Raw genomic sequence first — 17,775 nt, 5'->3', positions numbered from 1 at the left:
AAAAGAGGAAGCGGACATCGCCAAGGATGGATAGATAGAAAAAGTGAATGAGAGAGTGAAGTAAAAGGTGTAATTAAGTCATGGAGAAGGGGCATAAAAAAGATTGGGAGTAAAGACAGATGGAAAATGTGGGGAGGAGGAGAGTGACGGGGGGGTGGGGGGGTGGAGGATGGTTGATGGTGAATGGGAGTAGCCGTATGAGAGTAATTATAATGACTGATGTTGTTTACTCCCATTTCCCCTCGCATCATTTATTCTGTGGAGGTGGAAAACCCACCCACTCTTTCTTTGCATTACAAACGAGTGCTACGGAGCGGTGCCAAGCCATGTCATAATCTCTCCTCTTCCGCTCAGACTGGAGGCATTTATCCTGCCCTCGGCTTCTCTCTTTCCACCGTCCTTCGCTTATATTCTGTTTCTCACTTTTTGTCTTTATCTTTTACTTTCCATTTGCCTTTGTCTCAATCCATCTCCCTCTCAGATCCCTCTTTCCATTCTTTTGTTTTCATTACCGCTGTGTTGACACGGCCGTGTGTGACTGCAGTGATTGGGCCGAGCACATGTAAGATGTTAGCATGATGTACGGCCGTTTACACTCAAGATGACAAACTGAGGTTGGATGCTGTCATCCTTTCTTCCTTTTGTTTAATGTAGACCTGGTGGCGCGCACGCACACACACACACACACATACACATACACACACACACACACACACACCACCCACCTCTTTGTTTAAACTATGCGGTTTGTTTTTGCCAAAAGACATGCAACAATGTATGGAAACAGATGCGTCATCTTAAGATGCAAAGGGGGGCAGAAGAGGGAAAGAGAGAGACAAAAAATAAAAAAAACCCACAACTAAATATTTTCATCTGTGTCTGGGATGTGTTGAACGAATACAGGATTCTGCAAAGCCAAACAAAACTGGAGCATGTGATTTCACATGTCTGTAACACTTTGTACGGGGGGGGGGGTCGTTTTAAACTGTAGGTCATAAAGGAAATAATGGTGGTACAAATTACTAAAAGTACAGTAAAGTTTAGGAGGGTCTTCCCTTGGTGATGATGGTAAACACTTTGGAATTTACTAATGACCTGGCCATTCACAAAGAGGAGAGGAGAGGAGAGACATTTTTTTTTTCTTCCATCTGTGCTTATTGATTCTGGCACCATGACAGATGCCTAATGAGGAACAGGGCTGGAGGAGAGCTCCAAGGACCCCAGAGGGAGGCTCAGACTGAATCAACACAGAGACACATGCACAGAAAATATACATACAGATATGAGCACGTACACACACACACACACACACACACACACACACACACACACACACACATGGTCATGCCTGATGTGAATGCACTGACACAGAGAGACTGATAAAATAGATGTCACTGATACTCACTCACTCTGACCTCCTCTGTCCGACTGGAGTTCTTTTTTTGGCTCTTAATGAGGATTCAAGATTCAATACTTTATGGCTCTATCAACTTGGTTAATGGGAACTTTCATCTCCGGAGCTCGCTCAGACAAAAAGACAAAAAAAAAACACTGCAGTCACTGTCAATGATGGGACAGTAACTGAGAGCTGTTGTAGAGAAAACAGTTGAATAAGAAGGAGGGCTATGAGTTATTTTCTTTCATATCTTTATGCTTGTCATATATTTACTCAAAGTACGTGGTGTATCTGTTTTGTCACTGATGAACCAATGCAAACTTGTAGGCCTGAAAACCAACGGATACACACACACTCACACAGTCACACAGTCTCACTCAAACTTGACCAGAGACATGATTGGAGTGGAAGCTGTCGGAGAGGGATTTTAGAGCAGGAAGTGTGTAATTATCGTGGACAGAGGGGCAGATAGATGGATGTGTGTGTGTTTAACACTCCCACTCAATTTCCCTGCAATCTACTGGACTAATAGAAAGCAGGTGTGTGTGTGTGTTGCTGTGCAGTAAATCTGATTGCATGAATGCTCCTAGCCTATATATGTGTGTGATTCAGTATGTCACGGTAAAAACGGACACAGCTCTGGTATCAGATTGTTGAACTTGGACGTTGAATGACAGTGACAGGGACCACATTGTGTTGGGGGCCGACTCACTGCCAAGTTCAGGTCAAGTGGAGTCTTCGGGGGGCCCAATACAACCAGAAGTGACTTTAACTCAGTATAATCCCCCTTTTTTTTCTCTTATGTTCATTAGACTAGTAGTTTAAGTGATTCATATAACAAAGAGGAAGAGACCAAACATTTTTTTCTGTTCACTGCAATTAAAAATCTATTCTTTTTCTATTTTTCTACCTATGATTACTCAAGTATTTTTCCAAACTCTGGTTATCAGTCAAAATTCTTAAAACACCTGCGTTGGTATCACACTTGAAACTGATTATTAACTTAGTCACAGAGGGCTGACATGTTCTTTAAGCTGCGTTCAAATGTCACTAAGAGTTTGTGCCTTAGCGTTGCGTTATTTAGAATACTACTTTTGTGCTTAAAAGGCAAACTGTTGTGTGTCAGTTGAGCTATTTTATTGGATTTGCCAGTGAAGGGGACCATTAGAGGTTAGACATGACTGCTGCTGGAATTTCACTTTTGATTTTGTTTTGCCGACGGATTGCAAATGTAGAGTTTCAGCTGGTTCTCTTACTGGTTGATTACCAGGCCGTAGCCGTGTTATATGTAACCATCTGTAATCAGAGGGAGTGCCGGATTAACCTGCGGGGCACACACACAAGTACACATACAAACACACCAGCAGTTGGAAAGCACAGCATAGATCAATTAGTATATAAGATAACTATGAATACAAGTATTCATAATTGTGAATGTGCACTTTCTCAGTACATACAGTATGTGTGTGTTTGTGTGTATGTGTGTATGCTGGTGTGTACAGACTTATGCATGCAGTGCTGTTTCACATTGGTCACAGAACCTCTTTCTCTTTCTCAGCCAATCCCCAGCTTCCTCTCTGAGCAATAAAGGAGCATGCTTTTAAAATGCCTGGAATTGCCATAAAGAGTGTGTCCTTGTGACTACACGTGTTTCTGCATAAGATAGAAAGTAGGATATAATAAATATATGTTTGTACTGTTGTAAAGTGGCCCCATGTATTTTACCAGAAAGATGTAAAAAAAAATAAAAATAAAAAAAAGGGGAGGGGGGTTATGTAAGGTTAGATGTGTTCTTCTGTGACTGTTCACAGCAGACATTATAAGGCAGTAGACGCTGGGTAAATCTTGATTTCCTCTTAAGTCTCCTCTGTGTTGGGTGTTTTTTAAAAACTTTTTTATCGATTTTGTGTCATTTTGTTGTTGCATGATCCAAAATGTCCCTCTTATCTTAAGTCACAATACACCCTGCTTAACTCAAGAATGTGGAGAAATGGGTAGACACACTGTTTTTTAAGTATTTTTTCCATCTGGAAATTGTAGCCAAATGTTTTTATTTTGAATATAACCTCAAATTATGGGACACAAGAGGGAAACCTGTTGGTCATTGCCAATGTTTGTACTGTACATTTGATATTTTTCCCATAAACTGGACATTTTCTCACTGATTTTAATTAAGAGTGTTTAACACTTATCAAACTGGGAAATCCTCAAAGAGACAGTTAGATGACATTGTCTATGAGGGAAAACAATGCTGGATTTTTACTTCCACAATCCTGGCCACTTTATGTAACCCTGCTCACTTTTCAACTTTATGCTGATTATAAAGAAATTCAAATAAATTGATGGAAATGCCATTTGAAAAAGAAAATACAGTGAATAAGAGCTCTACAGGATGCACAGAGTTTAGATGTTTCCTGACATTTCTATCATGAAAACTGTTCAGTGTCAAGCCTTAACTGACATTACCTGCTGTCCAATGTAACCATCGACCTAGATGAGCACAAAAAAAAAAGAACACCACCACACACACACAGCTACAGACACAGGAAGACCTGAAAAAACAGTTCCTTTAAACTTTGTGTGAGATACAAATCCATTTATGAGGGAGATCTGGCCCCTGTCTGGAGACACCTCTGACAGCTCTTCCTTTCTCGTTTTTCTTTCTCTCTCCTCTCCATCTCTGTGCCCCTCTTTCTTTCTCTCCTAACATCCAGACATTCAGACTTAAGCCCAAACGGATCTGAAGATTTTTAACGGCACATTCCTCTGCTTTGATTTGAATGTCTCCTTCCTTCCACCCTCCGTTGCTTCAACTGTCCTCAGTGCTGAGGGACAGACATTTGCGTCCGGGGAAGGACCAGAAATTGACATGTAGATCCAAATGTTCTAAAGGTATGATACTGGCTCTGAGTGATGGAGAAGTGTTTGATCCCTTTCACAGAGAATAGGGAAGAATAACTTTCATGAGAAAATATGAGAAATGAGTAACAATGCTCTTGAAATAGAGTCAAGAAAGACAGAAGTGATAGAGGTACAACTCACCATCTAAGCCCCGTTTGTTTGAGCAAAGAAAACACCATAATGATTAAATACGCCATATCTGGGCAGAAAGATACACATTCAACCACAAAATCTGCTTTATAAGGCAGCATTTGAGGAGCCTGTGTGAAAATTCATGCACCATTGTTGTGATAAACTTTTCCCCAAGATGGCTAATAGCCTCCCAGTCACACAATACAGATGTTGTCAATTACATGTGTTTTTTTGTCGGATGACTATACAATTATGAAGTAGTGATTTGATTGAAGGTCTCGGTGCAGCAGCCCAAGAACGGCCAGAAAATATCATCTTGATTATGAGAACGTTTTTTATGATGCTCAATCAAAGTTGCACAATTGTCTGGCATAAGAAACAAAAAGATATGTCAATGACAACACCAATGGTGGAAAAACTAAAAGAGGGATCACAGACTTGAGAAGCAACAGAACAGGCCTTCATCCTTCGCACAAGCAGGAGTGCGTCTGCTGTTTCGTTGGTAAAGGGGAACTGTCAGGACAAGCAAGCTCCTTTTTAGATTAATGTGGCTCCATTTCACTTTTTGCATTAGTGTGAGAATGGACAGAATGAATGAATGATGGTGTACGCCAAATTTCATCAGGCTGAATTTATCAGATACAATAATAATTAATAATCATATTAATGAGTGTGTAAAAAAAACAAAAAAACACTGCAGCATAAAAAGTTGGTTTTGTGCACCAATTAATGTGCTCTGGGAAAACAACCAATTGGATGCAAGAAAAAAACCAGCATGCAAACAGCTGATTGCAGAGCTCAAATTTTCCTTTCCTCTTTTGGTATCCAGCAGGAGACACCACACACACACCCACACCCACACACACACACACACACACACACAGCAGACTGGCCACCAAACAGAGCAGCATCAGTGTGTGGTGCGATGAGACAGGCGTCAGGTCACTGGCAGAACCAGTTCTGGACCCGAACTGGTAATAGGCTTGGTCTGGATCAGAAATGACAAATTTGTCGGCAGCTGTGCAGCTTCTGGTCCCAGTGAACTCGGGATAAGCTCCAGAGACTGATACCCAAGCTCTCCACCCGGCTCCATCTCTCTCTGGCCAAACCACAAGGTCAAAAAAAAAAAAAAAACATACTTCAGAAATTAGCTATCACCCTCTTTGCCTTTCTTCCCCAAAATCTATTTATGGTTGGGGTTTTTTTTTTATTGGGGGATTTTCTGATGAAAAACTGGTAATGACTTCCAGCATTACAGTTTGGCCAGAGAGTCACATTTTAAACTCTTTATGCTGTCCTAAATAATCTAGTTGGACAAAATGAGTCTGATAATAGAAGTGAGATGGAGCACCTGCATATTCGAGATAGCAAAAAACCTACTTAAGACAAAATCAGCATTACAGTGTAACTGTGGGTTCACTTTTTGTGTTTTACTCAACACACATGTCACTGCCAAGTCCATATTCAGTTTATTTTTAAATCAAAGACAGTGACTGGACATTGAATTAACAGCATGCTGGTGCAGTTAGCCAGTTGGCAATGACACATTTCTGGCTGTGATCAGCCCTTTAGTCCAAGCATGAAAGCATACATACCCGCATGCAAACACAGAGACACACACGCACAGACATACGGACGAGTTGCTGCCCCACTGCGTGACAACCCGTCTCTTGGCGCTGTAATAATCACAGAGTAGCAGTACAGTAAAAACACACGTGGTTTACACTACATTTCTCCCAGCATCCATATGTGTGCCCATGCAAGCATTGCAAGCATAGGCATAGCGACACACATGCACAGCCACAAGGACAAACACACACACATACATAAATACATTCACACACACACACACACACACACACACACACACAAAAACATCAGTGTGTGGGTTTCCACTTTGGGCACCAAACCACACTCTCTCAAGTTTTTGCCGTGGTTTTTCTTTCCTTCTCTCTCGTTTTTTCAAATGTTGCCAGGGACCTTGTTCCAAACCCATATGCTGATGTTTTTACAAGACTTAGACACACACACGCACGCACGCACACACACACAGCACCCTGCATGTGGAGAGATCTAGCCCTGGTTGACCTACATGTTGGCAGCAAGGGTGGAGCTGATGGTGAACCTGGACCAGCGCCTTATGATTTTAACTGCTGCCTTCACTGGAGATTTACTGATGGAGACACCAACATAAATATGTTATGTGAAGGTACTTTAATCCAATGTCAGGAACAGTTTAACATATACAGATGAAATGCATATAATTAAGGTTAAGTGTGTGTTTATGTGTATGCATGTGTACGTTTCAGGGAAGGAATGTTAATGTTTTCATAAAGCCACAATTCTTTCATATTCATCCACAGCTGTTTGAGGAGCACTTGATAAGAGTCAAAAGGTTTGCAAACAATCTTATATTAGAAAAGACAAGTGCACTATACACACAAAAACTTTTACTTTAAGAAATATAAGTTTTAAAATTCCTTTGAAATAAGAAAAATTAAATAATTTAATTAAGAAATGTTGATTTTATACATAACTTGACTGACTTAGTATATGATTAATAATGGCAGGGAGTGATGTGAATGATATTTATTTTCCATATAACCTTGAATAGAAGTAACCTGCAAATAAAGATAAAAGTGTAATGGACTACTGTACTGATGAATCCGAGAAAACTAATAATGACTTATTGCAGCTTCAAGCAGATGTGGTGGAATATATTTTACACAGAAGAAAAAAGATGCTGCACCTCACAGGCCTTTGTACGCACAGTTTCCATGTTCTATTTGGGAACGAGGCTACAAGTGCCAAACTATGAGAGGGGAAACACACACATACACACGCACACGTATCGTATGTGCACACACCTGTACAGACACCAACTCAAACACACATATCCTTCGGGCTGGGCTTTCCTACCACAGAAATTCTGATGTATAATGTGAAGCCGCTAGACCACTTTAAACACATTCCCCATCGAACAGACTGCACTGCCTCACGTCAACATTCATGGTGTGCACACATACAGTACATACCATGGCATGTGCATGTATATTCAGTGGTGTTCAAGGCCAGTATTAACAGCCACCACCACACTTGACCACACGCAGACACCTAAGAACACAGAAGTACGTTCTCATAAGAGACACTGAATCAAAGTATGTGTGTGTGTGTGTGTGTGTGTGTATGGAGTACAAAAAACCCACACTTTCATATAATCTCTTTCTCATGCCCATGTCTCATGGACATATTCACGCACACACACACACACATGCATGGCATTACGTATGTTTGAACAACCGTTTCCTGGTGCTGTGTGCTAGGCAGCTCTGGGTCTGGCTGGAGCCTCTGGGTGATTTGTCAGTTCGAGCCATGCGGGCCAGGAACCCCTCAAAGTTTGCTTTGGGTTCCAGAGGGACACGCTCCGGGACCCCTGAATTCCTGGTATGCACTCTGCTTCACCCTCTGGACCCTCACCCCTGAAATGCATGACACGCACGCACACACACACACTCATACAGATTATACAGATGTGAACATAAGCATATGCACAGAGTAGGTGTACATTTTCAAAAGTAGACATATTTGCACATTATACACACACAGCATGGGCATTGTTCCAGGCATTCCCACATTGCTTTTAACCCTTGAACCACTAATGAGTGGATGACAGATTAATCTCAAAACCAAGGCCAGCTAGATAAGTCAAACTGTTATTTCAAAACTTTGACAGAATGACATTGTGATAATACAGCCGAAATCATTCGATTACAGTTTCTTTACTGTTTGGACATCATGTCAGCAGCCTATGCTCAGGATATGGTTTAAGATAGGTCAACTAAATAGATCTCTGAGTGTCTGAGATACAGCATGTCATGCAGATGCAATACTAGTAGATCAACTTTGAATGGACTGCTAAATGAACTTTCTTTGGACTCCATGGGCATTTTTTCCATTAAGACAAAAAATATTAGCAAGCATTATTTGCTTTGTTTATTTTGTTTTTTAATTTTCTATTGAACTGTACAATGATGTCTATACATTGATGCATCAGTATCAACAAACTAATAAAGTCATATAGGCCTATAGCCTAATAATAATAATAATAATCACTCGCAGGAGTCCTTTTACTGCAGAACACTTCGAAACATTAAGTAGGCTGCAGTTTGCTGATAATACGTCTGTATTTGTACATTAGCAGGAATTTGAATAAAAGTACTTTTACTCTGTTGTACTGGTACTTTCACTTAAGGATCTGAGCACGTCCTCTCTCGCGGCTTCGCAGAAGAACTTTCTTCTCGCAATGCCCCTGCAGCCATGTGACTCTATTTCCCAGCATGCACTGCCAGAATGACGTCACCGCGATTCAGCCAATGATCTTTTTCCATACACGGAACTCCGATAGAAGAGGGAAGTTCAGTTTGTTTGTATCACGCCGTACGACAAGCTCGTATTCTTTCTCTGAATACATAAAGAAGGAGTGGCTATAGCTGACTTATGCTCTGTGAAGACAGTAATTTGATGGCTGTACGTCTTATTTACATGTAAGTCCACATTTGAGGTTTCTGCATTTATACGACTGTAGAGTGATTAATTTGCTAACAAGCTAACAGCTGAAGTAACAGCAGCTTCTGGCAAACGAGAAAAAGAGGAAAGGGATGACAATGTGATGCGTTTATGGAGCCGAAACGTAGTTTGACATCGTCATTAAGTTAAGTTATTTTGTATCCCTAAATTGAACACGGTGTTTCACAGTGTGTTACTGCAGTAAAGTGGAGGAAATACTGGCATCATGTGGTGTGGTGTAGTCGCTGCACCCAACTAACTCACTAAGGTAGGTTAGTGTGTGTGTGTGTGTGTGTGTGTGTGTGTGTGTGTGTGTGTGTGTGTGTGTGTGTGTGTGTGTGTGTGTGTGTGTGTATATATATATGTGTAGAAATTGTCAGGTAAAAAGGAGCAATTTAGGTAAGTTTGCTGTTGCAGTTATGAGATTGTTGACGTTACTTACTACAGATGAATCTATTAAATGTTGGAAAAAAGTGCTGAAATAGTAATTACTGTAGTTGCAACTAACAATTATTTTCATTATTGATTTAATCTACCAATTAGTTTTGCAATTTGTAGATTTCTTTTATAAAAGAATGAAATGAAAAATGGTAAAATATGATGTCTTCAGATTGTTTATTGTATATGATTAAAAGTCCAAAACCCAAAGATATTCAGTTCAGCATCACGTAAGACAATGTTTGGTATTTGTGCCTGAAAAAGTTCCACTCAAGATGTGCGAAGATATATAAAATACTTGAATAATAAATTGTGTCTGACATGGTTCCTCCATTAATAAAGTTCAGTTTTCTGGTCAGTCAGGTATAAAGGAGATATTTTAATTTTTTTTATATTGTTTGTATTGTTACAATGATCTTTTGATGAAACTTTTGAAATGAAAAGTATTTGAATATGCATAGTCTCAGGATTTCTCAGTAAGGAAGGAGGTAATTTTAAGTTATTCTAAAAGTTGACAGAATGACTCTCCAAGTTTCTGGAAAGAAACACCATTCTTTATTCTTTCACTTGGTGTGTTGATGATGCTGATCAAGAGCAATGTCTAACTATTTGTTCCATCGAAAAAAAATAATGAAGAAATATAGAATTACATTCACTTAAATTAGCTGAGCAAAACAGTTCCTTTTATGACGATGATTGAGACAGTCCTTACATTTAAGCCAGGTGTTCTTATATATAACATACTGAAGCATACAGAAGTAAATTTGTAGAAAATGATGTTTAACTGATTTGATTATACTGAAATAACGTCAACAATTTCATAATTGGAACAGCAAACTTACCCTTACCCAAAGTCCACACGCTTAGTTTAACAAATCTTCAAAGATAATATTTGACCAGTCACATCTCGTTCCTCCTCCAAAATGTTCTCAGCCAACACCCGAACTGCTGTAGAGTGTGTTTTTGTGCATGTGCATATTTTTTCTGCCTGTGTGACATGCATAACAACTTTATGTAAGTAAAGTGCCTATAACTGTCTGTGTGTGATAGGGATTGTGGGAGAGACTGCTGTCTGCTACTTAGGTATTCAGCATGCGGTTCTTTTCCACTTCTGCTTCACTGAAAACTGAGTCCCCAATGCTAGTCAACAAGAAGCGTTTGTTCCTAATTTGTTTGGGCTTTTTTTCTCGGCGAAAATGAGTATTTATATATTCACATCAGCGAGCCATAGGGGATTTCCAGCAGAGACGATGGCAAGACATTAAACAAATCGTGTGTAACGAGGTGATCATAAAACACAACCCTGTGGTGTCCCACACAGACATGTCATTATGGCAAAAAACAACAAATACACACACACACCTACACACACTATTCTCAGGCTATATACAGATGTACATCCTCTCACACACACACACACCTACACACACACTGTGTGATCTGCCCCCCCACAATTTGCTCTCTATCATCATAAAAGATGAAGAATGTGCTGTTTATTTCTCAGTAGGCCTTCATGAATGTGTGTGTTAGAAGGCTTGATTGCTTAGAGCTTAAAGGTTTGATTGTTAGATTGTGGTAATAAGAGTTTAACAGAACTAGATTAGCACCCTTTAAATTCATTTTATTTTCCACTTACTATTACTTCCACTTATTATTGCATTTTCTGCCCCTGCTTTCATAGAAAGTGATGGATGATGTGGGCCACACATGCATGTATTAAAGTAAAATTACATTGACAGGATCGTATCATTTACATTTACTCATTTGGCAGATGCCTTTATTGAAAGCCACTTATAAGTGAGGGAAAACACTGAGACCTTGGTGTAAGTATTAAGTACTACATTTATTCAATTAGTGCAAGGAAATCAGGTATAGCAGTGCACTGTGTGTGAAGGGAGGCCCGCCAGCAGGGTATTGCAGTAGTCAAAGCAAGAGACAACCATGGACTAGACCAAGAGTTGGGTGGCATACTTATGTTATATAGTCATCAATCATGACACCCAGGTTTCTTGTGACCTTGGTAGGGGTAAGAGATGATATTGATACCATGATGTAGAGACTGATTAGCCCGGATAACTAAGCGTTCAGTCTTAGAGAGATTTAGTTGAAGGTGGCGTTCCTTCATCCATGTTATATCAGTGACAACCAAAAAGCGCTTGCGCCTGACAGAAAGTACAGATAGCAGGATGCGTCTTTTCACCATATCAAAGGCTGATGGTAGGTCGAGCAACATAAGAACCGAGGAGTGCACTGCAGCTCTAGCTGACCTCAGGGTTTGTGGTAGGACTACTACATGTTACACTTTTTAGAGCCTTGAACTCAGCTAGAGGGATGAGTGAGAGAGTGAGCTATCGACCGGTGGAGGCAGAAAAGGGCATGGGAGTGATGTTGAGAGGGGTGTGCCCTTAACCAGGAGAGATAGTGTCTCTGGTCTTTTCTTTCCTTAAAGTTAAAGGTGCCCTGTGGCGTTTTCTTGTAAACTAACAAATTTTCTGTTTATAATTACCCTTTCTCACCAAAACACATTGAGTGTATCTTTGAGGTCTAACAAACATGTTCAATGTGTTTCCTTCCTCATAAAACATTTGCAAAGCCAAGTTTTTAAAGTATTTTTAATTCTTCATGGTTTACACCCGTGTTTCCTAGATAGCAGTCTCCTTCACTGTTTTTGTTAGCTAATTGCTGCATTTCTTTGTTAGCATATTGCTCGTGGGCGTGTATGACAAACCAAGCAAGACCCAGTCTTAGAAACATTAATCCATAGAGTTGGCCCACTTTTATTAAAAAACTCTGAATTTCTTTAAAACATTTAGAGATGCTGATAGTGTACATTGAACCATGTGAAGATTGCAACATAAAATGTTACCTTTGCTCAGCTCTGGCAGCCACAAAATAAAAATGATGAATAACAGATGATAAGATGCTTGTGTTTGTCTGCGTAATCCTTGGATTTGTCTCATTGTTTATCTCACCTAGGATATCTCTTAGCTCCTAAGTACATTCACCTGGACAAGAAGCCCAATGTCTCAGCTGCAACCACTGATCCAGCTCCAACAAACGACAGAGCCCTTGTTGAATGTCCAGGAGATGCAGTTCTGGCTGGACAAAGCGGTGGCTTGGGGCCAGGCTGACAGTCCGAAGACTCAGAAAGACACTGGCCTGCACTTGAGTAGACTAAGCAGTTACCTCCAGCATCTGCTTACACACATCAACAACACGGTAAGCGGAGCCATTATTTTGTAACAATGCAAGCAGAGCTTCCCTTGCATTGTGACAGATTTATATTCCTTAAGATTCAGATAGTCTTGGTTATACACTATATTTCCCAGATGCCTGTTAAGTCTAATTAAATCTCCATATCCAGCCTGTTTTACACGCTCAACACTTCACCTAATGAAATAGATTAGATCAGCTAATCACTTAGCCCAACCAGCCAAACAGCCGTCTGATTAATGAAGCACTAAGTTAATTCAACCACCAGCCTGTCTAGTACACGCACACAAACATGCACAGGCTCACTCTTAGTCAGAGCCAGGGGCATGAACAGTAAGTCCAGCGTTGGTAGGGTCCCGCTAACAGAGGCTGCTCTGTGCTCTGCAGAGGCTGCGTATGTCTGGCTGGCAGTGCTGCAATGTTGAGTTAGTCAGGTAATAGCCGCAATGGGACCTCCAGCGCTAACCTAATGTATCCCCATATCAGGTCCAGCAAATTTGGGAAGGGAGCAGAGAGCAGGAGTCTTGCAGAACTGTGAGATTTCAGTGTTACTACAGCCATGTCTCCTCTTTCCAGCTCTTGCTCCTCAGGACTCTATGTCTCACTACTTTTTATAACCATTTTTCTCTCACATTTCTCTCTCACATAATATGCTCTTTTCAGTCTTACAGTCATGGTGTTCTCACAGGTTTTAATTTGAGACTCTATAGTCCATATGTTTTACTGTAACACTACTACTACTTTATCTCTGCTTCGGCGACTAGCTATATATTTTATAGATCAAGCATTGACTGACTATTATTTTTATCCGTCTATCTCCTTCTCTGTTAGCAGGCTTAGGGTATACGTCATGCACAGAGCGTGTTTAAGACGATGGAAGGGATACAAAGAAAGAGAAAAGAATGGTATAACTTAATTGGGTTGAAATTCTTTTTACTTGCAGCGGACTCATAAAACACAAGCTGAGGATAGCCTGCTTCTTGGCAGTATTTTGACTTAACAACTTTCCTGTGGTTTATGCTCTGAGATGAATAATATTCTTAGTTATTATTCATTTCCAGATTTGCACTTGTTTACAAAAGTGGAGGAAGCTTTCTATCTCAGTAGTGCCTTTCTTAATGGAATTGTTTGACCTTTTTTGGGGGGAAATACACTTATTCCTTTCTGTCCTCCAGAAGGTCTGTGTGAATTGGGCCTGAACAAAATGTGAAACATTTTTACTCTCAAGTCTTTGAAATGAGATATAACTTTAAAATTCATCAGCTTTAGAAGTGCTGATAAGTGTATTTTGGACAGGGCCAAAGCAGCTGTTTGCCCCTGTTTACAGTCTTTATGCCAAGAAAAAATTCTCGTGGCTACAGCTTCATATTGAAAGCAGTTATTGATCGCCTCATTTATGTCTCAATAAAAAAGTAAAGAAAACATATTATCCAAAATGTTGAACCATGTAGAGCTGCAACTAATGATTATTTTTATTTCATTAAAAATTTCTATAAAGTTTCCTAGAGCTCAAAGTGACAAGTCAAGGGAAATCAGTTAATTCTCAAATATTTGGTATTTTTTGCTCAAAAAATAATAAATTACTAATAGATCATCAAAACAGTTGTCAATTTTTTTTTTCAAATTTTGTTTTCTCCACTGACTGATTGATGTATAGTCTAAATGTTGCAGAGTGAGTACATGTGCCTTAATGACACCTAGTGAGACCTAGTCACCATAGAAGTCCCCTACTTTATTACAATGGCCACTGCAGCACAGATGCATTATTACACCACTCCTCAAGGGAACTGTAAGATGAATGGAGAGTATGGGGAAATCTGCAATGCACCCAAGTGTATATTTATGTTCTCACCATAGCAACTTTGCTATTTATTGTTAGGGCTATTCTGATTGTGGCTGAGTGATGTCAGGGGGAGAAGTGTTTCCTCACTGTTATTTTCATCATTGTCTATAAACTTGTCCCATTTGCCTCCCTTGCTAGTACATTATCAGTCACTCTGTTTAAGATGTCTGTCCCTAATCAAAACAAGATACATGGTCTCAAAGTCCATTTATAATTAGGGACAATGTTGACAAGGCTTTGATGGTGATTTGGCCCCGGTAATCGATGATAATTGCTTTCTGTTGCAAGGGCTCATTCTTATGGGCATTCCTGCAGTCACAGAGCGCTGTACAGTTCCTATTGTAAATGAACATTCCTTTTTAGTTGCATCACTAACACACAAATGCACATGAATCCTCACACAGACAAAACGTTTACCATGTGTTGTTGGATTGATAGGAGGGCTGAGTGTGAGGGCTGTGTTCCAGACAGCACTGGTGGTGTTGTGGGGGGTGTTTAGTGATGGCATTTAGAGAAACTCTACTTTGCCTATTACCGTTCTGCTTTCCATTAATGATGATCTCAGCCACTTGAATGACTTAAGTTAGACTCATTGTCTATCTGATGCTATTTTTGAATATATAACTTCTATATAACTTTCTTCCTTTTCTTCAACGCTCCAGTACTTTAAGACTTGTTTGCTCTTTAATTGTTTCCAATTAAATGAACTGCACCAATGCACTGTTGGCTGCTCCAAAACATTTATGGAGATCTGTTTTAAAGATCAAACTTTTCTCTTAAAATACAAAGTCAGTAGCATCCTATAGACTCTGTGTCTAATTTTCACCTCCTCTAAAGGTGGCATTAATTTAATTAATTAAATTAAAATTATTAATTTAATTTATTGATACAAGTATATAAAACTGAAGTCTCATTGACGTTGATGGGATGATAAGCCCAAAGTGAAGACGTGAAGATGAGGAGAAGGAATTTTTTTGAAGCCAAAACAGAAAACCTATAGGTGATATTTCAGCAGGCATATATCCCATTTCTGTATGTGGACTGCTCCTGCATGAAAGTTGTTCTACACAGTTCAATTAGGTCACAGGTGAAATGTATGATATAGTCTGTTAATATGGGTTGAATAATAAGTGATATTGTACATGTACGTAAACATGATTCATGCAAAAGTGTGCAGACACACGCTTGTAAATTTAAGTTATGCGTCACTTCTTTCATCTGTTTTCTGTATGTCCAACTGCAGTCATCATATTGTAAAACATAATTGGGTCTGTGTTGATTTATTAAAACCAGGAAAGCAGTCAGGTGGAACAAAACAATGTTTTACAGCTGTGTTTTTACAGAGTTACGATTGTGATGTGCTCTCATTTTTTTCACATTGACAAGATCCTTGATGGGCTGTTTTTTGTGTTCTGTTACACTGAAGATACTGTAAACCAAGTCTTGATTCTCCATTAATTTCAGCACGCTACCTTGACATATAATTGGAATCTGTCCAAACTTCAAAATTTTTACAAGTGATAATCATCAACATCAAACTGAAAAACTCAATGTATAGGTGCTCAGGATTAAAGGTTAGTAAAGTTATTAAATGCAGTGTCTGTCGTAGCTTGGAACCATATTGATGTTTTAATTGGCTGTGAGGTGAAATAAATCACATGGTCTGTTGTTTTGAGCTGGATAAACAAGCACAGACACACACATACTTAAACCATTATGGCACGATCAACCAGAACCTTGCTCTGCACTGTGTTCTGTTCTCTGTATCTCTCACTATTGACACCATGGTGAGAATTGTGACATACACACAGGAAAAAAAGGTGATGCATGAGTAATGTACTGTACACCTGTTGACATGGCTATTATTCAACTCAGCACCTTCAGTTTTATTTTTTAGCTCCACTTCTGTCATGTATGAGTCTGATTATGTGCCAAATGATAAAAAAAAAAAAACATCACTGTATGTGCCTTCCACTCAGAGAAATAACCCACTTAAGTTATAAGTGCAAGGTATGAGAATATTCAACATGAAAAACTTTTAATAGATTTTTAAATGCATTACCTCTTATCTGTTGCTATCTCTGTTCTGCCCCTAAGAGTTCCACAACAGAAACCATGAAGAGGCTGCCCTACCTTGGCCAGTTCCTGGGCCGACTGTGCTGGAACCCGTATGTCACTGCTGATGGTGAGTGCACCTCCTGGACAGCTTTAACTCCACCAGTAGTGGAGTTCAGTAGATGGATCAGGTCCAGAGTAATGGTGGCCTTTTAATCTGATGTCAGGTTTTCAGAACTTCCTGACAAGCAGAGGTAATAATGATGGTAATGAGGCTGAGATCATGGTGTGTAATGTGTTGTGTGGTGCTGTGTTGCCGGCAGATACAAGCAGAAGGCTGTTGCTCCAGTGTCTGTTTGGACTGTATTCAGAGCACCCAAGCAGTGCAGTGGAAAGAAAAGCCAACCAGTGGATACGGGTATGGACTGGACATTCTCTCCAATTCTATTAATACAGAATTAAAGATTACATGATTAATGTGCAACTAGGGACTAGGTTTAGTTATGATACTTTTTTTAAAATATTTTTTATGAGGGTCTCAGTTGTGATCCATGACGGCTTTTACATACCACCTTTTTTTATTGTAGCCATTTTAGTTTAAAGTGAAATTCAGGGGGAAACAAAGTAGAAATAGGGCAAGGATGCACAGGTGGCCAAGGGGTTGCAATATCTGGTTAAAATCCAGTCTGGGGACTTTTGTTGCATGTCATTTCCCATCTTTCTTTACACTAATTTCTCATCATCTCTTTCTGTAATATCTCTAATAAGGGTATAAAATGCTCGAAAAATATTTATAAGAAATTAAGGAATATTTTTGATACCAGTTCCAATAGGATATCTCAGTTTTGATACTTACCTCATCCTGAAGAATATGTTTTATAATAAGCCAAATGCAAAATGCCTCAATGTTAAAAAACAGCTGTCTATCTAAACAAATAATAAGTTAACCAGACTATGAATCTAACAAACTGTTCAATGCCAACTTTTGGTACATGACTCTTTTCCATATTTGTTGCTAGAGACAGATTATGACTGGCACCAAGAAAGCACTAAAACTCGAGACCCAGCTTTAAATACAGTAGGAGGTACCGGAAGAGTTTATTGGCATTGAGTAAACTTGGTTTATAACAAGAAATAAGAGATAACTTAATATTTTAATATCATGGACAACATTTCTGTCAGAATTAGACATATGCTTGTTTGTGTTATATGTGTTGTGTTGTGTGTGTTG

General features: G+C 39.5%; 1 protein-coding gene across 3 annotated transcripts in view; it reads left to right on the top strand.

The window, feature by feature from the left end:
- The first annotated feature begins 8,849 nt into the window (after window positions 1-8,849).
- fancc (FA complementation group C) overlaps window positions 8,850-17,775 on the top strand; it is a 36,965-nt gene continuing 28,039 nt past the window's right edge. For 2 of the 3 annotated variants that reach the window (XM_056375766.1, XM_056375764.1), the window contains exons 1-5: window positions 8,850-8,973; window positions 9,185-9,263; window positions 12,410-12,652; window positions 16,587-16,674; window positions 16,868-16,962. In XM_056375766.1, the coding sequence (XP_056231741.1) occupies window positions 12,455-12,652; window positions 16,587-16,674; window positions 16,868-16,962 (381 nt within the window). In that variant the 5' untranslated portion in view covers window positions 8,850-8,973; window positions 9,185-9,263; window positions 12,410-12,454. The remainder of the gene's footprint in view (window positions 8,974-9,184; window positions 9,264-12,409; window positions 12,653-16,586; window positions 16,675-16,867; window positions 16,963-17,775) is intronic. The other variant, XM_056375765.1, reaches the window with a different exon arrangement.

This window comes from Seriola aureovittata, chromosome 5 (assembly GCF_021018895.1).
Source record: "Seriola aureovittata isolate HTS-2021-v1 ecotype China chromosome 5, ASM2101889v1, whole genome shotgun sequence".
Classification (NCBI taxonomy): Eukaryota; Metazoa; Chordata; class Actinopteri; order Carangiformes; family Carangidae; genus Seriola; species Seriola aureovittata.
The sequence above is the reverse complement of the archived record's forward strand: the minus strand, read 5'-3'. Positions and strand labels throughout refer to the sequence as shown.